Source organism: Anarhichas minor, unplaced genomic scaffold, assembly GCF_050575085.1.
Source record: "Anarhichas minor isolate MPS153535 unplaced genomic scaffold, ASM5057508v1 ptg000014l, whole genome shotgun sequence".
Lineage (NCBI taxonomy): Eukaryota > Metazoa > Chordata > Actinopteri > Perciformes > Anarhichadidae > Anarhichas > Anarhichas minor.
The window spans coordinates 6021763-6045283 of record NW_027466460.1 but is presented as its reverse complement, the minus strand read 5'-3'; the positions used below and the strand labels follow the sequence as shown (position 1 = coordinate 6045283).

The 23521-nt window shown below is 44.8% G+C and overlaps 1 protein-coding gene across 1 annotated transcript in view; it reads left to right on the top strand.

Annotated features, from left to right (window-relative positions):
• The window catches only part of doc2g (double C2-like domains, gamma), a 62757-nt gene that overhangs the window by 27318 nt on the left and 11918 nt on the right, over positions 1 to 23521 (top strand). The window contains exons 3-9 of the mRNA XM_076091230.1: positions 2604 to 3009; positions 3521 to 3600; positions 4158 to 4232; positions 9684 to 9793; positions 20442 to 20568; positions 20786 to 20842; positions 21541 to 21665. Coding sequence (XP_075947345.1) covers positions 2604 to 3009; positions 3521 to 3600; positions 4158 to 4232; positions 9684 to 9793; positions 20442 to 20568; positions 20786 to 20842; positions 21541 to 21665 — 980 coding nt within the window. The remainder of the gene's footprint in view (positions 1 to 2603; positions 3010 to 3520; positions 3601 to 4157; positions 4233 to 9683; positions 9794 to 20441; positions 20569 to 20785; positions 20843 to 21540; positions 21666 to 23521) is intronic.

Genomic DNA, 23521 nt, shown 5'->3' with positions numbered 1-23521 from the left:
ACACAAAGTAATCTGGCAGTGCGATTGTGTGGCTGGAGTCAGCGCCGCCAACGCGTTGAATTTAATTCCCTTTGTTCTTCAGCTGGTGGATCCTATTGTGCGCGTTCAATGTTTTCACACCCATATATACATGCATACATACATACATTAAAAAAATTAATGGGTGGCAACACAAACACACACACACATGCCGCTGTTTCCCGGGTTTCCTTAAATCCCCCCGCTGCTGAGAAAGTGAGTGACGGCACTAGATGCACAGTCTGCAAAGGACTGACGAGGATTTTAACCAGATACGTCACAACTACTGGAGAAGAGAAAGAGGGAGGGACAGAGTAGAGGAGAGGAGGAGAGCAAACGAACAGAGACGGGGAGAGAATGAGAGAGAGAGAGAGGGTACAGAGGGATATATTGACTCAAAGCTGGTCTGCATGCTCCTCAGTGCATGAGAGACGGAGGACGTGAGAGCAGGCAAGATGGAGTGCTGGCACAGATGAAGACTGTCCCTGGGTACGTATTTATGCGTGTGTGTGTGTGTGTGTGTGAGAGAGAGAGCGCGCGCACATGTGCTTGCATGTGCGTGGCTCTGTATGTAAGACGAGTGAGAGCGATTGAGTTTGTAGCAACATGCTGCAAGTGATCATTTGAACGTGGGTACCCAACCAGTGAATTTTAGCGTCGTTACATAAGAGCAAGTGTGAGGGACTGAATGAGTGTAGGTACTGAAGATGAGAACAGGCACAGTTTGGGGTCTTTTATGTGTGCATGTATGGTCTTGACACACGCACGTTTCAGGGAGAGACGACTTAAGTACTGTGACTTACCACACTGATGAAGGAGGGATGTGCTCTTGGAATTGCAAGTTCACAACTGAGTCAAGTCTTCTGTTCTGTTTGAAGCTTTTGTCAGTCGAGCCAACACACCATCCATATCCAGTGTGTTAAGTTTATAGCAATGTACGTCAGCGGCTGTCAGAAGGAGAGACTCAATGCGTTTTATGATGTACTAGAGGTGTGTCACAGCAGTTCTGATGTTAATGTCAAACAAAAATCTCAGTATTTTCAGCCACACTGAGGAGGAATCTCCTCAGTACCCGTTTCGGTCATGCTTTTTGCGTGGCTTCTACCTACCTATGACTGAGACAATTTCAATGTATCTGCATATTCTAATGTATTGGCAGCATGCACACTGTATATGACAACATACAGGAGGATATACATGATCATTTAAACACATAATGAAAAAGGGAAATCCCACTGGTTCAACAGCATTTGTCAGCTACGACAGAGAGGGCTGGATGTTAACTAGAGCTGAAACAATTAATTCATTAGCTGAACGGCAGAAAATTATTCTTTAATTTTTGATGAGCGATAAATACTTAAAGTCATTTTTTAAGCAAAAGGACAATCATTCAGAGCATTTTTCACTGTGTTCTGACATTTGATAATGGTAATCAGTAGTTGTAGCCCTCGAGTCAACTCTGAGTTTTCAAGGCAACACGAGATTAATTAATTTCCGTTCACACAACAGATGCATCAGTCAAAAACTGAAAGAGCAACATTATTTCCTTTAGGGGGAATAATAGACCTGAAAGTCACAACAATGTGCTAAACACAGACAAAATGCACAGAGGACAGAGGACGCAAGTTGACACTACAACAGCTCCTAAAATGACCCGACAGCAGTCGTGTCATGTAGTGAAGGTGTATTTTCGGTAAAGACCACATACCTTTTTGTTAACTAGTGTTTTTTGTCTTCACCAGTGTACAGTGGGACAGCACCGGCAAACAACGGGGACAGGTTTAGGTTCATCTCTGTGATCGCTGAAATCAAACCTGTTCTTGAAATAAGAAAGACACGGTGGCACTGTGGGAGTGCAGAAGAGGAAACATGTCTTCAGTCTCTCTAAATCACTGTGAGGGAAATAGGAAAGCATATGGCTTAACATGGTTGGAGTTTTGGCAACAGTTATTTCGCTTCATTTGGTAACAAATATGTTAAGGACTGAGAAAGTCTTCGAATAGTATTATGTAAATATTGCTCAGGGGACTTGCAGATGATAGAGAGAGAGAGAGAGAGAGAGAGAGGAGTGAAAGAGAGAGATAAGGGAAGGATTAGAGTGAAGTGCAGATACACAAGTGACATCACTTGTTCATACTTTACAGCACCACATTTGAATAATAATTCAGAGCACAGACTTGGTGTGCTGACACAATGTGTGAGTCACACTTGAAGTGCCAAAGGTTCTGGCAGATTCTATTTTGGCTGTTGAGAAATCAGATTTTGCATCAATGGATGGAAATAGAAACATCAGTTTTCTTCAGGTGTTTTAGATGTACTGTGAATTTTGTTTTGTTTTTTTGTGTGTGAACATATTGTCAATGTTGACTTGCTTTACATATAAATGACCCCTGGTGCTGCTGTACAGACTCGCAGAAAGTGGAGAGTTGGACGCTCAGAGGAGGTGGATGATATGACAGTTATTTAGTTTTTCTCTGTTAGTTCTGAGCCTCTGGTCCCTTCCCTCTGCTATCATCCCAGCTGTTATTCTCTTTGTCTTCCTCACCTCATTCGTTTCTTTCTCCTTTTTCGTTTTCATCCCACAGTCCCGTTCAACAGTCCACATGAGCGTCTCCAAACCCCCGCCGCCCCCCTCAGCCTCCCACCTGGCCATCCCCCCTTCCTCCACTTCCACTCCTTCCTCATCAGCCACCTCCCCCTCGGCGACGCCCCACTCCACCGGTCCGCCCCCTCCCTCACCGGTCAAGATCTCTATGCAGGAGCACTTTGCCATCAACGTGTGCCCGGGCCCCATCCTCCCCATCCCACAGATCTCAGACTTCTTCCCGCGTTTCCACGACTACCCCTGCACGCCACCGCCTCCGAGGGAGAAGAAGATCCTAAAAGAGGAGACTTTCAACGGGGAGACGGGTGGAGGATACAAGGATGGGGAGAGAAGGGGGGACAACGATGGAGACAGGGAGGAGGCGGTCGACTCTGACGATGAAGACAGTGAGTTCTGATGAGGGTGAACAAAGCTTAGTGGCAAGAACGTTGTGTTCGATATTGTGTGTTTATGTTTATTCATGTGAAAATTACAAGACGATGCAGAAGAAAAACAAACGCCTCCAATTCTTAAACTTTAGAGAGGAGAGTCATTTATTTATTTTTTTTATTCAAACTGAGTTCATGTTTTTGACTGTGAAGCACAACATATGCTTTCAGAGTAATTGTGAAGTTGAGCATTTTTCCAAGAGTCACTCCCACTTTATGTGACACAGCTTCTCCAATGATTTATTAGAAATTGTAGCAATAGTTGGACTCAGCCTGCAAAGTTTCTGCTCATTCCCAAACCGTAATCAAACAAGACAGATCAATTCATATTAGGCAGCATCATGTTTTTTTAGAGGCCATCTGCTACAAATATGACTCAGAGCTTTTGAGTAAGTGTGTGTTTGTGTGTGAGACTGAGCGTTTCTGTCCCTTTACTGGCAGTAATTGCCGTGGTTTGTGTTGTTTTCAGCCTACCTGGGAACGTTGGAGTTCACCCTGCTATTTGATCAGGAGAACAACTGTCTTCATTGTACTGTTCACAAGGCAAAGGTACACACAATTGTAATATCTTCTCCATATAAACAGACTTCTGTGTGGTTGCATAATCCTTCTTGAAGTCCCAATGAAAACAATTCTCCTGTAAGGCGTTTACACAAGACGTCAGACTGCTTTTTCTCAACCTTTTTAAAGTAGCGTGTTTGCCACACACCCTCTGCAGCTTGTCATTTCAAGACTAAATCATCTCATGGCTCTGTGAAATGTTGGATAATATTGCTTTGTTGCTGTAGCAGACACATTTTTGGTTTGGCCATCGTGCAAGGACACAAGCCTTGTATTACATGTGTAATGACACATGACGTTAATTATGTAAATCTCACTGAACATTTCCCTTGAGGACAACATAAAGGAGTCAAGGATGGTAGAAAATAGTGGCATGGAAGGACACGCCCAGGAGCGCTATTGAGATGTAACTACAGTAGAACGCGTCCGTCATATCTTCTGTCTTTTTCTGACCCTGTCAGTTGTGCGAAGTGTTTGAGGGCATGATGACGTTTACCTTTGACAGTTCATAATGTGTTTTTGTGTGTGTCTGCTTGTGTCAACAGGGACTGAAAGCCATGGACTCCAATGGACTGGCTGATCCATACGTCAAGCTTCATCTTCTCCCTGGGGCTAGCAAGGTCACTGCTCCAACCTTACCTCTGTGGCAATTAACGTAACATGCTACCACACTGGGCTGTCCCAGACACTGACACTGAGGAAAGTCCCACATCACACAGAAGCTGCTGACAAAAAAAAAAAAAAAAAAATGTATTGAAAAGGCTAAAAATAGGAAACGTTTCATACATTATTCATCTGAAGAAAACAAAAAACAATTATTTACTTTTTAAAAGATCTCCCTTGTTGATTCAGACGCCATGAAAAGGTCAAAATGCTCTTGCAAAAAATATGACATGGCAGTGGGCTAATTTAATGTGTCGTCTCAAGCCATTGAGCGGGGAGCATTTCGGTTGGTTGCCGCTTAATGTGGCTCGTCCAATGCTCAGCTTTATCGAGCACAAACACGTTTTGGTCTGCTGCACCGCTCTTGTCTTGTTTTCAGCTCAAGAAGCAGGGAAGATAAGGCTTGCCACAACAGGAACCCCCAGCTAAGGCAGAATGCAACCTGTTGTCGGCCATTTTGGCTCAAGGTTGACACGAAATGAGGTAATGATAAGTGCGGGGAGGATGCTGAGCCAAGATAGGTTGAATAAGGCAACTGTCTGAGGTCTAAGGGGCTAACAATAACAACGTCTGGGGGATTTTTGTCCTCCAGCCTTCCTCTGTCTGTTTTCTCTCCCATTGTTATCGCTCTCTTTTCCCCACTTTCCACCGCTATCGCTGTCTCTATCTCACTATTTGACCTTGAAATACCAACAGTGTGTGGAGAGAGGGGAGACAACTGAGAGTGAGAAAAGGGGGAGAAAGAGAGAGGGAGTGGATGGAGGGAGGGAGGGAGAGACAGATGAGGGGAGGACAGCAGCAGGTGGTTGTCATGGAAACAGGGAGGATTGTTACACGGCTCACGTCAACAGGCAAGTGTTGATGAGGGGGGGCTCAGAGAAAGCGTCAATGAGTAAGTAAGTACTAATGAACAGCCGTTTGTTAAATACCCACCAGAGGGGGGCCACGCCACTTGAGAAGTGGAAGCGTGCACACCTAGTGTAAGGGAGTATAGCGGACGCGCACCAACACACCTGCTCCATGTCCACATTCAAACTCAGCAAGCAAACGCTGCAGTGAGTAATCCAGAGCACAAAAGGTTTCAGTTTCTGCGAAAGAACTGAGTTGTCAAAACACAGAGAGCAGAGGCACACGTCTCCTCTGCCCCACTCATTTTGCTTCTCTCTCAGTCTCTCGTCCTCCAGCTCATGATCTTTAACCGGTATTAGAGTCCTGCATGCTGTCTTTGTGATGTGGAACATGCACTGCAACACATGCGGCGCATGACCTTGCGTATATGCAGACACTGGCTAAGACTTTAGCCACAGTCACACAGAGACTCAGCCTTCATCTGCTTTCCTTCTCTGCCACTCCATCCCTCATTGTCACACACAAACATGTATGGACACAGTAATTGGCGGAGCCTCTGTGTTGGTCCTTGGGATTTTCATCGTCCCATTCCTAGTCGTGGTGCACGGACGATTCCCTCAAAACACAGACCCTTACTTCCACAGCTCTGGGAAGTAGGGATCGAGAGAGGGAGAGAGAGGGAGTGTGAAATGAATAAAAAGATCCACAGACAGATGGAGAAAAAGCAGGGAGAGTGTGATGGACAGATGGAGGGCTAGATATAAAACATTTAGAAACAGATGCAAAAGCACCAGTGTAGAGGGAAAATGGAGGCAGGGAGTGTGAGAGGGAACTGGTGTGTAGATGAAGCATGTAAAAAGATGTGTTCAGAAAACCTGCCCAATTCAGTCAAACAGGAGTGGTGATTATTTGTGAAATAGGCTATTTGTTTTGTTGAGCTGTGCTGGCCCACATACAGCTGTGCAACACCGCTGTAAGTCGTGACTCTGCCTGTGAACGTCTCCTCCTGCACATTAATGAATCAAACAAATGACATGAATCGAAGACACTTGTTCCCTTCATGCGGCGAGCTCTGGGGGGCTGACTCTTGTAGATAAGCCAAAAGTTTCTAGCAGAAAATTGAGAATAAAAGAGGGACAGTGAAGAGAGTCTGACTGTGACTGTGGCAGAAAGGAAAAGAGAGAGAGTGAGATGAGGTGTTTCTCTGAGAGGCTTCAGACATAAGTTAAGAGTATTTCGAGAGAATAGTGTCCACCAGCTGGACATTCAGCAAGTACATATATTATACTGAAGCTATGCATAAACACTAGTGGACGATCCTTTACTTGAATAAAAATAGCAATACCATAATGTAAAATCCCAAGAAAAGATCCTGCCTACTTTAAAGTATTATTAACAAAAACAATCAAATGTTAAGTATTCATTTTTAAAAGATAAAATGTCTTAGTCTCAGTGTTTACTATGAAATTGGATACTTGTAACTGATGCATTACAATGCATGGAGCATTTCAGTGTAACTGGTTCAGATATTTGTCACCACTTTATACACTATTTTAAATTTTAAAAGATAAGGCTGTCGATGCTCCATTTTTTTTCTTGTTGTCATCAAATCCCATGAAAAGGCCAAAATCAATACGCATCGATACTTTCAGACTCCTCCAACCCCGAGCAAAATTGTTCCTACTGGAAATGCAAATCCTTTTTTTTCTTCTTTTTTTTTAAATGGGTCACGAGCAGTGGTGTATAGTAACGAAGTAGAAATACTTCGTTACTGTACTTAAGTCGTTTTTTTGGATATCTGTACTTTACTTTACGATTTATATTTCTGTTTTTGCAAAGAAAACTGATACTTTTACTCCGATACATTTCCCTGAAACCTTCGTTACTCGCTACAAAATCAAATCTATCTTTAGAAAAAAATGAATCATGAGACCAGCGTCGGGGACTGTGGTGGAACACAGACTGCAAGCAAGCAGGTTTGGCGAATCAGTGGTCCTAGCTTGCAAGTTAAATCATTGGTTAATCACGTTAATGCGCAATTGTAAACAAGTGCTCTCAAAGCCGCGGTGTTTTGATTCCCAGTGATGCCCAGGATGCTACATGCTATAGCTAGCGAGCGACAACACGAGTAGAATTCCACACAGGACGGGTGGGATGAGGAGAGGTGGATGGGTCAAACAAACACTGGTGTTTCCTCCAGGAGGCCGCAGTTTGTGCCGTGCGTGAAACGAGAAGCCAATGTTGATTTATTTGTGACGTGACTTCCGTACTTAAGCAACGCCACTTCCGTAGATATTTTAACGCAAACCACGATATTTTCTTAAACCTAACTAAGTAGTTTCATCGCCTAAACCTTAGTTGTTTCCTGTGAAGATGGAAGTTTATTTTGAAAAGACAGTATGCATGTAACAAGCGAAAACAGACTCATGTTGCTGGACTTTTGCAGGAAAAACGCACGAAAAATGAGGAGTAACTTTTCGTAAGATATCAATAAAACGGGGATGAATTTATATCATTGTATAAAGAGAGTGACATGAGAAGATCAATCTCATGTCTGTAAGTTAAATCAGCTATAATCACTATTTTTATATTCTTGGATCTTCTATATTTAGATGAGTTAGTAAGCCATTTTGTTTGTTGATTTCAGAGGTTAGTTAGTTAGGCCAAGTTCTGTTATCTTTGTTTCAATTGTTTGGCACGACCACACCTGTCCCATCCTCTCCCAAATCTTGTGTTGAGACTCGCTCATCTTTCACTGTCAGTGAGCACAATAAATGTTATTTATGGTATACGAGCTAGTTGGTTTTCATTTGTGTTATTTTGTGTTAGTCCCTAAATCCTTCCCCTGGACAACAGAGAAGGGACGTAACAAAAGCGATTAGTGACTCGTCTAAAACATTTAAAAAAGGAATAACTTCAATAGAATCATTCTGATACAATGTAGCTTCTTTACATTCTATTAGAATGTAAAGAAGTTACATTCTGATACAATGTAGCTTCTTTACATTCTATTAGAATGTAAAGAAGCTACATTGTATTAGAATTGTCTTTTGAAGATGAACAGGACATTTTTCAGTTTCAAGTAATAACTGGGTTGTTACTTTCGGTGCTGCTTTAGTATTGATCATGTTTTGATATTTGAGTCATTTTGTGGATGATCAGATGGAGTTATGATGGTAGCAGTCGCCCAATTGCAGATTCAGCTTGAGCAAAACCTTTGCCTATTGTGTTCAATTCAGTTTACAAGGCAGGCGTCCTTTCTCAAAACACTGACCCTGATGCATCAAGTGGATATTTTTTGCTGAACACAATATTATGCATTTGCCCTCTACATCCTCTAGTCGGAATGAGCATACTTATAAACGCACTGTTACAACTCCTTCATAGTGTCATATTGCTTTTCGGAGAATTATGATGATAAGGTCATAGTAGATGCAAAAGTATACTTATGTACAATATATTATGTTGAACATTGTTGCTCCTGGATGGATCACAGCCAACCCAATTATTTTCAACACAGCTCCATGTCCTTGGTCATGGTGGCCACAGTACTTAAAAGAATAAACTTCATAATTCTCAAAATTCTGACCATTTGCTTTTTTATTAACAGCATTTACTTGTACTTTTACTTTCAATACTTAAGTACATTTAATATCAGAATCACAATAAATATCAGATACTTTAAGACTTTTACTCAAGTAGTATTCTAATAGGTGACTTTTACTTTTACTGGAGTAATTGTCCAGTAAGGTATCTTTACTTTTACTCAAGTATGGCTTTTGGGTACTTTATACACCACTGGTCACGAGTACATACTTACAACGGAATAACTCCCCAAAAGCTGGGCACTTTAATTATGGTCGAGCGTTAACTCGAGCAGGAAAATAGTAAATTGTGCATTTGTTGGGGACTATTTTCAGTGGCGGATTAAAACACATTGTGACAGGACATTGTGGCTTATTGGTGTGTTTAAAAGGGACACTCCACAGATTTTACAAATGAAGGGCAGTTTAGTCATCGCAACGCTGTGAAAACAGTTGTGTAATTTCTTCTATGGCTCCAAAGGGAGCGCTCTAAAATCTTCAAAATAACCCCAATGATTACACTGATGAGTGGAACACATTTAACACGTCAAGCGGCTCGTGGCCATCTCCTCTCTTGGAAAGCTAAAATATTTCATGCTGAATGTGCACATTGACACAGTGCTTGTTTTGGAGGTTTGGCTGTCCTATCATGTTGGGGTGGAGACGGACAGACAGGTGAGGCGAGGGAAGCCTCGCGTCCTCTTACTCTCCTCTACAAAGTAGGCAGCAGATGTCTGCGATTTCCTGAGGGACGGAAATAAATGATGGTTCCCCACTCTTTCTGTGTCTCCTTTCTTGATCTTTTAGTGTCACTCGTTCCCCTTCCTTTTTCATGATCTTTTATTCTCTTTCTTTCATTCTGATCCGACGAGTTTGCTTCTTCACCCTTGAAACTTTCTTCATTCCTCTTTTCTTCTTTTGATCCTTCCCCTTCCATGAGTTTCTTTTCATATTTCTTCTCCTTTGTCTCCTCAGGCAAACAAGCTACGCACAAAAACCCTGAAGAATACGCTTAACCCAGTGTGGAACGAAACGCTGATGTACCATGGCATCACAGCAGCCGACATGACCACCAAAACGCTCAGGTAGGTGCTCCTCTCTGAATTTGACCCTGGCCAGTAATTAGCACTATTCCGCAGACCAGTTTGAATGACCACTTTATTATATGGAGGACAATGCTTCCAATCATCCCGTGAACTGCCAGCAGTCGTCTTTGCTTCCCAGTGGGCTTTTCCAGGTAATTCATTATTTCAGCCAGGCGACGCCAGCCAACTGTTCCACTTGCTGTTGCTGCGGTAACTGCTCAGGTGTTGGCTGCGCGGTGAGTCTCCGCCCCCTCCTTCCTACAGTGCTCTCCATATGGAGGGATTGAGGTCAAGGGTAGCCATCTTGGCCCAAAAAGTCTCACGCACTCCTGTCATCCTGCATGTGTAAGTTAATTCAGAGACGGAGTTTTGCTTGTGTTTTGTTTGTGAATGTGTGTGCTGCGTCCAATCAGTGTCAGTTTGCTCAGCAGATTCATAATAGGGTTGGATGGTATTGTTTATCCTGAGGAAACAGAAGCATGGATGCACACACACACACATACATGAATCTTGTCTGCAGCACACACACAAATGCAGGCAGTCAGGTGTGCGTTTGTCCTCGTGTGTATGTCATGGGCAATCACTGGCGGAAAAGAACATGCATGGCCCCTCCTTTGTATAAAGAGAAAACACACACATACGCAAACAAAACGCGTCCTTGAGCTTTTACAAACACACACACATTCAGAAATAACATTTACTCTCCCTCCACAGAGACACACACACACACACATATGCATACACACAAACGGCAGCATGAGGTCACACCCCTCAAACCAGAGGAAACCCACCTGACCGCTGCTCAAGGACATCACACACAGACACAAACCAGCATGGGGGCTCTGGGAAGCCAAAAGAAGGAAGAAGAGGAGGTGTGTGACCATTGTTGAGCGAGAGAGAGAGAGGTGTGACTGCCAAGATCAACAAAGAGAGCAGGGGGAAAAGTGTGAATGATGTCAAGTGACAGATAAACCGGTGTGGAAGAGGAGACTAGGGAGGCCAAGATTGAGAAAGATGACAGAATAGAGGGATGGAGAGAATCCATGGGTTAATTGAAAGAGAGACACAGAGACTGGCTAACAGAGCGTGTAGTGAGATGGATAAAGTGATGAATGAGGAAATTAATTTAGCTAAAAAAAAAAAACCGACGAGTGATGGGGAGGAGTTTACTCAAACGGGAGCCCAAAAAAACGAAAGAATGAGGACAATGAGAAATACGCGAGATAGCAAACGAGCAGGAGTGAATGAAACGGTGTCTGACAGCGAGGAACGGGGGGAAAGCAAGCGACGGACAGAGAGAGAGAGAGAGAGAGAGAGAGAGGGAGAAAATCTCAAACTCTCTGTGGATGTGTTCAGGTGCCAGCACGATTCCTCAGCCAATAGACAGACTTTGTTCTCATTACTCCACAGACAGCAGGGAACAGTTAGAGAACGGAGAAACAGAGAGGGATCCCCAGAGAGATGTTTACTCATGGGGCTGCCTCTGCTATGCCGGTCCAAGCAGGGCGCAGAGGAGGGGAAGATGTACTCTTTGATCCCCATGGTCTGTGAACTGCTGAGCGGGCAGACTCTGACCAGTCTCAGTCTTTCTTTAGACCTGCCTGAAGGCCTGGACAGTGCAAAGTTTATTTACACTGGGCCAGCAGTGAGTAATAGTGAACAGTAAACAGCGAGGCTGTTATCGATTAGATGAAATTGCGCTGGATTATATTCATGTATCGTTTCCTGAGAATCCCTTGTGCTTAGGTAGGCGGTTTAAATCAAGTGCGGGAATGACGGACTCCGCCACTAATAAACTTTACAAATAAACTATACTACTATACTAGATAGAGCAGTAATGACTGGGTGTAAATGCATTTACTGTCTATTGCAGAAAACTGCCGATCATATGTAGACAGTGATAAAGCTTTTGAGTCATGAAAAGTAAGAATGCACTGATACCTTTATTGGATAATCAGCCAATATTACCTCAATAGCTGGATCGGGTAATGTCCGACACTGGGGCCGATCTATTCAACTCAATTCTATGTTTATACACTATTACAAACTGGAATATGAATTCCTGTTTAAGTTTTGATCGATTTGTTGCTGCATTAAAAAGGTTTACAATTGAATTGTAATTTCAGTGAATTTTGATTTTTTTTTTACATATTTCATTATCATATCATTACAGATTTACATATTAACATATTTGCTAGTATATGATATTTTATTTTAATAGTTCATAAAAATTCAGGAAAGCAATGTTTAAGTCAAGCCTTACACGTGATCCCAGTCTCTTCCACACAGTGAGGCATACAGATTATTAATTAAGCACTGGTATCGGATTAGTACTCTGCATCGGCGGATAACAAAAGCAGAGGGGTCGTTATCAGTATCAGGACTGAAAAACAGATCCATGCATTCTTGATGAAACGTTTCTTTGGTCCATTCTGCTGCAGCACTGCTCTTGCACCGGAGGATAAATAAATGTGAAAACATGTATGCCTTGTGTAAAATGGAGGGAGAGGATGGTTTCATGCATTTATTTATTTATTTTGTCATTCATTCACTCATTTGCAGCTACAATGATTATATAAAGCCATTATGCGGAAGCAAAATGCACTTAAATAGAAAGGGACGATTGGTTATGAAATGGCTTGGAGAGAAAAACAATCTCTCAAAGTTGTAACAGCATTCTTTTTTTAATATTCTGAATTCAAATATTCCTCAGTGGGCAGACTTAATCTCTAAGGGCCACTGGAGGTCCAGTCTGTTATTAAGAATGAATCAGCCGAGTAAACTAATAACTAATGTCCTCAATCCAGACTTCACGGTTGGCCTCATACCAGCTAATCCTTCAAATGGTGCAGCACGGCTGCCTGAGGTGCTTAAGTGTTGAGTGAAAAATCAACCGACTTGGAGTTATGCAGTCTGTTACTGAGTTGTAAAAATTGTAATTGTCTTATTTAAAAGAAGGTTTTACTGATCTCCAGTAGAAAAATCTGTTTTTTTCAGTGCTGATTTCTAGAAAAAAGCAGAAACATTGGAAACTGCACTGGGAACAAGTCGATTTATCGGTTTCCTTTTGAAGTCTGAACAGTTTGAGTTGCTCTGAAGATTGTTTTACTGCAGTGAGGCCGACATGATTTTGAGATTAGGTCCACACTTCTTTATCTACTGGCCGCAATATGCCTCTGCCTTTGGGCAAATTTCAAGTAATTTAGGACGCAGTGACAGTGGTAATGTGGTGCTTCAATCACTCCCCCCCCCATTGAAATGGGTCAACGCTTTTTAGTGCCTTTTTAAAAGATGCACAGAAAGATTTAGGTGAACTGTACATTCATGACTTTGGGGAGAATCTCGTCTTCAAGACTCCTTGTGGCTTTTATCACTAAAATGATTTTCAGGCTGTTAACGGAGGAGAGATGGAGCGTGTGTGTGTGTGTGCGCGTGTGGGCGTGCGTGTGCGCATGTGTGTGTGTGTTAAAGGACTACCAACATGATGTTAGTGCCAGGTCTAGTCTCTCTCTCAATTTCTTCCCTCTATCTCTCTGTACCTCTGTCAGGCTTCCTAATAGACTTTCACTGTCCTCGGCTGTGGGGAGATAGGGACAAATATAGGACTTGATTTGGTATTGGATGGGTGGGGGCGAGGCTGAGATTGTCTGCTGGATGCCTCAGGTGAGATATATGTATGTCTGGACTCTGGTACTATGGAGGGGGAAAAAAAACTTTGATTAGGTGTTAGATGTCAGGACGAGTGATATTTTCGGTTGGTGTTATACTTGAATTGCTGGTGGCAATGTCGGTCTGTCGGTCACTTCTCCAAATTTCCGAACTGAAATATCTAAACAACTATTGGATAGATTGCAGTGATATTTTATACAGACATGTATGTTCCCCAGACGATGAATCCTACTGACTACTGGTGATCCTCTGACTTTTTCTCTAGCGCCACCACTAGGTCCACATTTTTGGTTTTGAGTCAAATGTTTCAACATGCCATGATATTTTGTGCAGGTATTCAATAATAATCAGCCAGTACATGTGTCATGGTAGTGCGGGGCTGGACCCAAAAGCAAGGACTCGGAGTTGGAGTTAAACACAATTTTCTTTATTTGCCAGAGAGAGGTGTGGGAGCTGTCGTTCACGGAGAGAGAACAAACGATCTGGCGAGGAGTTGAGGGAGAGCTGAGTAGATATACTGTGGGAGCTTGATGAGGGAATGAGTTCCATGTGTGTGAGTTGATTGGCAGCAGGAGGGGGAAAGGAAGGCCACGCCCAGGCAGACACACCTGGGACCATGACAGTACCCCCCCCTCAACGGGAGCCTCCGGGCGACCCGCCGGGCTTGTCAGGATGGGTCCGGTGGAACTCCCGGACGAACTCAGGATCCAGGATGAAGGACCGAGGTACCCATTGCCGCTCCTCTGGGCCATATCCCTCCCAGTCCACCAGGTACTGGTACCCTCTGCCCCGACGACGTACGTCCAAGATCCGTCGAACAGAGAAGGCTGGGTGGTTGTCGACCACCCGGGCGGGAGGTGGGGGATCGGAAGGAGGGCAAAGAGGGCTGGAAGAAACTGGTTTTAATTGCGAGACATGAAACGTGGGGTGGATCTTCATAGTGTGAGGTAGTTTTAGCCTGAGAGCAGTTGGGTTGATTATCCGTTCTATGACAAAAGGGCCAATGTAACGGGGTGACAGTTTCCTAGAGTCGGTCTTCAGCGGGATATTTTTGGAAGAAAGCCAAACACTCTGACCTGGTTGGTATGCTGGGGCAGGGGTCCGGCGGCGGTTAGCAATGCGCCGGTTGCTGTCGGCAGAGCGGAGTAGGGCTTCGCGGGTGTCTCTCCAGACCTTCCGGCAGCGGCGGAGGTGCATCTGCACCGATGGGACAGCCAACTCGCACTCCTGGGAGGGAAACAGAGGTGGCTGATAGCCCACAGAAGATTCAAACGGAGACAAACCCGTGGCAGCACTGGTCAGCGAGTTGTGGGCGTACTCCACCCATGCCAGTTGCGAGCTCCAGGTGGTGGAATTGGTGGCGGTTACACACCGTAGAGCAGCCTCAAGATCCTGGTTAGCCCTCTCCGACTGGCCATTGGTTTGCGGGTGAAAACCGGAGGAAAGACTGACCGTTGCGCCAAGAGCACGGCAGAATAACCTCCATACCTGTGAGATGAACTGTGGGCCACGGTCAGAGACTATGTCCAGAGGAATGCCATGGAGGCGGAAAACATGGCTCACTAAAACGTCGGCGGTCTCACGGGCAGTGGGCAGCTTAGGAAGGGCCACAAAATGAACAGCTTTAGAAAAACGGTCGACGATGGTGAGTATGACTGTGTTACCTTGAGACGGGGGTAGACCGGTTACAAAGTCTAGAGCAATGTGGGACCAGGGACGGCTAGGAACGGGAAGTGGACGTAGTAACCCAGCCGGCGGACGATGGGAGGTCTTCCCTCGTGCACAGACCGTGCATGCAGCAACATAGGCCCGGGTGTCTGCTTCCATGGATGGCCACCAGAAATGTCGCTTCAGGAGGGACAGGGTACGGTTCATCCCTGGATGGCAGGCAAAACGGGAAGTGTGCACCCACTGGAGAACCTGAGACCGGACAGAGTTAGGGACAAACAAACAGTTTGGGGGGCCGTTACCTGGGTCTGGCTGTGTCCGTTGAGCCTCCCTGACCATGGATTCGATCTCCCAAGTAACTGCCGCTACCACACAGGTAGGAGGAAGGATGGAGTCTTGGCTGGGTAGAGAATCCACCGAGACATAAAGGCGAGAGAGGGCATCAGGTTTTGTATTTCTAGAGCCGGGCCGATAGGTGAGGGTAAAATTAAAGCGGCCAAAAAACAATGCCCAGCGGGCTTGACGGGAGTTGAGGCGTTTGGCCGACTGGATATATGCCAAGTTCCTGTGGTCGGTCCAAACCACAAAAGGTTGCTCTACTCCTTCCAGCCAGTGCCTCCACTCCTCCAACGCCAGCTTGACTGCGAGTAACTCTCTGTTGCCAACGTCATAGTTGCGCTCGGCTGGGGAGAGGCGATGGGAGAAAAAGGCACAGGGATGGAGTTTCTGGTCGGAGGTAGAGCGTTGCGAAAGGATTGCCCCCACTCCACTGTCTGAAGCATCCACCTCCACAATGAATTGACGAGAGGAATCGGGCTGAATCAGGATGGGGGCTGAGGTGAAGCTACCCTTTAGGTCGTTGAAGGCAGACTCCGCCTCAGGGGTCCAAGCGAAGGGGATGGAGGTGGACGTGAGTCTGGTTAGAGGTGCTGCCACCCTGCTGTAGTCTCTGATGAATCTGCGATAGAAATTTGCGAAGCCCAGAAAGCGCTGTAGCTGCTTTCGGTTGGAGGGTCGGGGCCACTCCGTCACTGCCTTGATCTTGTCTGGGTCGGCCCTTACCCTCCCACTCTCAATGATGTAACCCAGAAAGCCGACTGAACTAGCATGGAACTCGCATTTCTCTGCTTTGACGAAGAGCCGGTTCTCCAACAGTCTCTGAAGGACCTGGCGGACATGGGAGACATGGTCGGACATGTTCTGGGAGAAAATAAGGATGTCGTCCAAGTACACAAAGACAAAACGATGGAGGAAGTCTCTTAGCACATCATTAACTAAGGCTTGAAAAACAGCGGGAGCGTTAGTGAGGCCGAAAGGCATTACCAGATACTCAAAATGTCCGAGTGGAGTGTTGAAGCCGGTCTTCCATTCGTCCCCTTCCCTGATTCTGACCAGATGGTAGGCATTCCTGAGGTCCAGCTTCGTGAAAACTGTAGCACCCTGAAGAGGCTCAAAAGCAGAGTTTATTAGGGGTAAGGGGTACTTGTTTTTTATTGTAATATTGTTTAATCCACGAAAATCAATACAGGGTCGCAAAGAGTGGTCCTTTTTGGAAACAAAAAAGAATCCAGCTCCGACAGGGGATGAGGATGGTCTGACTATGCCAGCTGCCAACGACTCCTTGATGTATTTCTCCATGGCCTCCCTCTCAGGACGGGACAGGTTATAAAGCCGACTAGACGGGAGAGGAGCGCCCGGGAGAAGATCTATGGCACAGTCGTAAGGGCGGTGAGGAGGCAAGGAGAGGGCTAAGTCCTTACTGAACACAGTCCCAAGATCGTGATACTCCGCTGGGATGGCGGACAGGTCAGGAGGCTGAGGGCTCGGTGGTGATGTGGTGCCCTCTGCAGGGGGCAGTGCTGACTGCAAGCAGGCAGAGAGACAAAAGGGGCTCCAGCTAAGGACTCTCCCTGCCGACCAGTCGATGTGTGGGTTGTGCAACCTTAACCAGGGATGGCCCAAGACTAGCGGCGAGTTAGGGGAAGAAATTATGTTGAGCCGAATAATCTCACTATGGTTACCAGACAGGACAAGGGACAAAGGGACTGAATGATGGGTAACTTGCGCAAACGGCTTGCCATCTAAAGCAGCTGCCAAGAGGGGGGACTGTAATCGTTCTAAGGGAAAACCAGCCTGGATGGCCACATCTCTATCTAAGAAACTATCCTCAGCGCCAGAGTCGACCAAGGCTAGGAGGGGCAAGGATAGTTGTTTGTGACAAAGAGTGGCTTGAATCAGCAACCTAGATGGGAGTGACTGGCTCGGGGAGCTGGACTCTGAACTAGACAGGGAACTAGATGGGGAACTGGGTTGGCTCGCCAGAACCCCTACTACTACTGGCGAGCCCTGTCTTTTGGGCGGACTGGGCAGAGAGCAATGAAGTGACCGGACTGGCCGCAGTACAGGCACTCACCCACCCTCATCCTGCGCAACCGTTCAGCAGGAGAAAGATGAGCCCGGCCCAGCTGCATGGGCTCCTCGCCAGGAGGAGCAGGGTCTGGAGGCGTGGAGGGATGAGCCGGCATGGGGTACTGAACCGGGATGGGGGGTTGCACTCCCCAGTTAGCTTGAGGTGGTGACGAGTGGGAGCTGGCAAACTGACTGGGACGGCCGGCCCTCGCCTTGTGTCGCTCACGCAGGCGGTTATCGAGCCGGATAGCTAGGGAAACCAGAGAATCAAAGTCTACAGGTTCATCACGAGAAGCCAGTTCATCCTTTAGGTGTTCGCTGAGCCCATTCAAAAACGCCCCTTGCAAGGCCTCATCGTTCCATCTGGAATCCGCTGCGAGTGTTCTAAACTCCACAGAGTAATCAGCCGCACTTCTGGGGCCCTGGCGAAGGTTAAGCAAGCGTCTAGCCGCATTACCAACGTGGTCCGGGTGGTCGAAAACCACCTTCATCCTGCAAAGGAAGTCTTCATAGGAAAGGGCTGTAACTGCCAGATTAGAATTAACGGCTTCTGCCCAGGCTAAAGCCCTTCCTCTCAACAGTCCCAAAATATAGCGTACCTTGGAAACATCGGAGGGGAAGGTCAACGGCCGCTGGCTAAAAACCAGAGAACACTGGAGAAGAAAACCTCGGCACCTACCCAGGTCTCCGGAGAAGGGTTCAGGGTCCGGAGCATAGGACTCTCTAAATGGAGTGGGTACTTCCGGGAGCAGAGCTGGAGAGGGCTGGAGGCCGGGCTGTGCAGGATCAGCTGAGGGAGGCAACCGAGAGGTTAACAGAGACACTTTCCTTGTTAATTCCGCGATTTGGTCTACCATTGCCCGGTCGTTGTCAAATAGGGTGTGGAGATACGCTTGATGTTGTCCGAGTAAGGCTCCTTGGCTGGAAAGCGCCGTCGAGACGGTGGGCTTCTGCACCGGTTCTGCTGGGTCCACTGCTGGGTCCACATGGCCAGATCGTTCTGTCATGGTAGTGCGGGGCTGGACCCAAAAGCAAGGACTCGGAGTTGGAGTTAAACACAATTTTCTTTATTTGCCAGAGAGAGGTGTGGGAGCTGTCGTTCACGGAGAGAGAACAAACGATCTGGCGAGGAGTTGAGGGAGAGCTGAGTAGATATACTGTGGGAGCTTGATGAGGGAATGAGTTCCATGTGTGTGAGTTGATTGGCAGCAGGAGGGGGAAAGGAAGGCCACGCCCAGGCAGACACACCTGGGACCATGACAACATGTTGTCGTTGCATTTAGCCCAAAGCACTGGTGTGCCTTCGTACAGCCTCACAAAGCTGCTAGCATGATGGTAGGAGAAGGATCCTTTGATTCTTTAAAAACATTGTCTGATATTGAAGTTACATCTTAGAATATAACAAGCATTGCTGAGATTTTCCACAAAAATCATTTGGCATATAAAACACTGAATCATTCAAATTGACTTAATATATGTGTTTATATGCCTAATTAAATAAGTGGTTAAATACCAATTAGCTCCATATTGTGTGGCAATGATTCTTCTAAAAAACTATAAAAACAATATCACAGCAAAGGCCGTCCTTGTTGTCATCAAAGTCAGTTTTTTGTTGACACTTCCTGCTTGTTTGAGACTATTAAAGAGACACTTTCAGTGTACAGAAACCAAGCAGGAGTGCCAAAACACCCTGATCATCTAATGTAACTCACGAGGCGGATTTCGTCAGCGACTCCACACTAAATTTGCCACCACAGGTTGAACAGACTCCACGAGCATCTGTTTGGTTTTTAGAGGAATTCTATAGATGGAAAACAGTGAGAGAGGGTGTGAGGAAACGGATGGAGCATCTGAATGCAAGAAGCCAAAGGTTTGGGCGGTATTGGTGTCACATTTCCCCACAACCTTCATCTCATCGCAGACACCCTGCATGTATGACAGAGCAAAGGCACATAAATCATCTGACAGCCGTGGTCGTGAGTCAGAGTTACTCTGAAGCTTCTGCTAGAGATACTCATCCGTTATGACTAAAAGGCTGGAACCAGCATGTCAAACGTCCAAATGTCAGAGGGACAGGAAGAGACCAGGAAGAGGGGGAAGGTGTGTGCGGGGAGCCAGAGAGAAAGGTTGAGAATAGAGAGTGAAGAGCAAGGTAGAAATCAAGAGCAGTGACAGTCCATCTGGGAATATTCAAGCACAGAGGGAATATTGTAGCAGGTGATGGGCTGTAAAACTGTACTGTAGCTGATGGAATATTCACCCTCCATCAAACATCACCATGAGGTTAAATAAGTGTGCTCTGCAGAGGAAATCATTTTACAGAACTATAGCAAAACAGACAAACTGATTCAGTTGTCTGTTTTTCAATTTAGAAAGCAACCGTAGAGAGGGCTGTTGACTCTTACTCTTGTTTTGTTTCACAATACATTTTCCAACTCAGTTACACCCTGAAAAGTAACCTTGAATAATAAATGTAACACATCATGTATGCAAATCAATTCATAGAAGTCCTTTTAATTTGTTTTACAAAATCAATGTATTTTTAACTGATTACCTGCTTGAAACAATCTCTTTCCTCTTACACGTTTCAATTACAACAAATTAGTGTCTGATGGAGTAACAGCCAAGAAGCAAATTATTACAAAACCTTTTTGAAACCCTCTTTTCTCTTCAGCAGTTTCTCAATGTCTCATAATTCACGAGGCTGCTCGCGTGAAGCCACCAGGAACCCTGCTTTGGCTGCAGATGTAGGATTGTTTAGATGCACTTTGGATATATTTGGCGCAGTCTACGAGTAATGAGCACGAGCAAAACAGCGGCGCGGTTCATCTGTAACCTTTCACTGACTCACGTGATTCTCTTCTCTGTATCTCTGCATCTGTATGTGTGTCTACGTGCGAAGGCTGTGTGTGTGTGACATGGACAGACTCGGACGAAATGAATTCATTGGAGAGGTGAGAGTGCCTCTAAAGAAACTGAAAGAGGGCGAGAACAAGCGCTACAATATGGGCCTGGAGAGAATTGCACAGGTAGGGGTTCATTATGTGTGCATGTGTGTGTGACAAAAGCACATAAACCAAATGGGTTTCTGTGGACATATATATCAAGATGTGTCTTATCTCAATTGTTCATGTTTGCCTGGGGACTATCAGTCATCAATTTAAAATACTGCATTATAACGTGTAATAGATATTCACCTGGAGGCTATGTGGGCTATAACCATTATGTATCTTTTTCTCATTTTAGAATAAAGAAGCTAACAATCAAACGGTGGAGCAGGGAGCGGTCGTGGCAGAGGAGGAGGTAAAACTATCATCAGCTTTATCATCACGATCTTATTATAACCACTATCAACCAAAACATGGCTCACTATGAGTTCCTATCCCTCTCCTATATCTGATACATTTGATCTTTTCAGCAATTGTAATGTATTCTCTTTTCACCATCTCTAAAGGAAAAGAAAGTTTAATTCGGCATTTTTTTTTAATCGGTATATGTTTCTGAGGCATGAACTCTAATAGACTATTGTGAAGGGAAACTACTCACAGGACTCCATATAGGAACATGTTGTAAATTACACCATGGCTGCCTGTCCGGCGTATTCCTCCTCTGGTGGTTGTTATCTAATTTCTATACAGGATTGTAGAGACAGAGGCTAATAGCTTTTTGTCTCTGATAGACTCAGATTAAAAGGAGAAAAGAGCAGTGTCATTTTGCTGGGCTCAGATGAAGCCTTTAATTACATGCTTTCATTTAAATACACCAGTTGCCCGTATATAAAAAAAACACGCTATATCCTAGGTAGTAAAAAATGTTGCAGCAAATTTTGATTCCGTTTTCATTGTATTTATGTTTTATTTGTGTTGCTTTGAGTGAAAAGTGTTTTGAGAAACTTTACTGAACCTGCTGCAGGATTCCCCACCGTGTATTCACTGAAGAGGGAAACGTCAGGTTGATAACAGGTGCTGTGTCTGACACTGTTGTTTGTGCTGTGTCCCCAGCGTGGACGCATCCTGGTGTCACTGTGCTATAACACGGAGAAGGGCTGCCTGCTGGTTGGGATCATACGCTGTGCCCATCTGGCCGCCATGGACTCCAATGGCTACTCGGACCCCTTCGTCAAAATGTAAGTCATGTCTGATATTCATGACCAAACCTGGTACCCTACAAATCATGCTCATATGCAGCTATTCTGCATTAGCAATTCACAGTGGTTGGATTTTGTTATTGTACGGTGAAAAGTCAGAGTGTATGTTCATTTTAACATTTTCCACCGTAGTTGTAGACATTTGGGGGAAAGGTATGATTTACACATAACTCATTTCAAATGCTGTCTCTGAATCCACCGCCTGGAATAGCCATGTTTTCTGACTGCATAGGGATCTTGTGGGAATTGTTTTGCTTGAGCCTTTGTTTTCCTAAATCTCTAATGGAGGTTGTGAGTGCAACTGTAGCACGATCAATAGAGTCACAACGGCTACATTTATGGGAAATGAATAAACCAGTATTTTCCTTTAATGTTCTTTTGTATGAGAGCAGTCTCATAGACAGGAAAGACAATTTTTTATTTAACATAATTGTGACTTTTTTCACTCAGGTGTGAATCCTTGGGTTTATTGTGGCTGTGGGTGCCTTTTTTCCTTTTTTTTTTTTGCCAACGCACCTGATAGAATATTGGGATGTGCATACACTACTGCTGTATATGGCCGTCATCTGACCTAAACTGATAAACTGGAAAACGATGGCGGTGAACATGTTGTCAGTATTGTGACATATTAGTTTTATGTCTGTGAGATTGCAGAATAGCTTTGTTTTGGAGATAATTGAGTTTCTTTTACAGTTTATAAACAACGATGATATACATAAGTGTGCACATGCAGTTTGGAAACGGAAGTACGGTCGAGTAATATCATGTCAAATTATGCAAGGTCAATAACCACCAAAGATTGCAAATGCAACCTAAAAAAATGGATTTACATATCTGTGTGCTATTAGTGAGTGTGTAGATAAGTTGACCAATATTTAGTGACAAGATATATACATTTATTTGGTGAAGAAAACCTAGTGTGTAATGTTACACCAGAGTTAAATTATGAGCATACAAGTCACTAGATTCTTACCACATTATCTGTGGTCATATACAGAACGTCAAATACCATGACAGACTCAGAGCGTTGTGTTTATTGAGTTTTAAAATGGGCGCTACAGACACAAGCATTTTTGACCAGTTCAGTGGTAGTCAACACATGTAATAGCTTGCAGCCATAGATGCCACCGATGTTTCCGTATAAAAAGTGACTGTGTTAACTGGTGACTCTCATCTGAATGGCTTGCGTTTGCTCGTAGTGACGGCAACTATTGAAAACACAAACAGAACATGTAGGTGTCTTCGTAAAAGCCTTCAATCCATGTTAGGTACATACTCATCTCTTTTTATTGGCTACACCAGCGAGACTACGAGCAACAACGGATGCATTCAGCGGAAAGTCACCAGTTAACATGGTCACCTGGTGTTCTGAAATGTTCGTGATCCTGTAGGAATTTTGTAGAACTTAAGTCCGCTGTTGGAATATCAATTCTGACAATCGAACATGCACCAACCAGACATTTTGATGCTGTTAACAGTTTTAATGTAATGTTTAAAGCTTGCGAACTCGTCTGATGGCTGCCAAAATAAAACATGCCATGTCTGTGGATTTTCCCCTGAGGCTTGGCAGGGGAAGCCTCACAGCTACCACACTGTACCGATTCTATTTTACAGACCCAAAACATAGAAAACACCAAGTCCCACCTTGCAAATACGAGCTGCTCACAGCTAGAAAAACTCTGAAATTAAATTGGCAGTGGCCTTCTACATTCGAGCGAGCAACATGTTCCTCCAAAGATATAATACTTTTTGTGGTTTGTTTTCTGAGGAGTTTCTGGAGATGATTTATTACCAACCGCCACATTTTTCCAACTGTGAGCAGCTCCTCCTCCGAC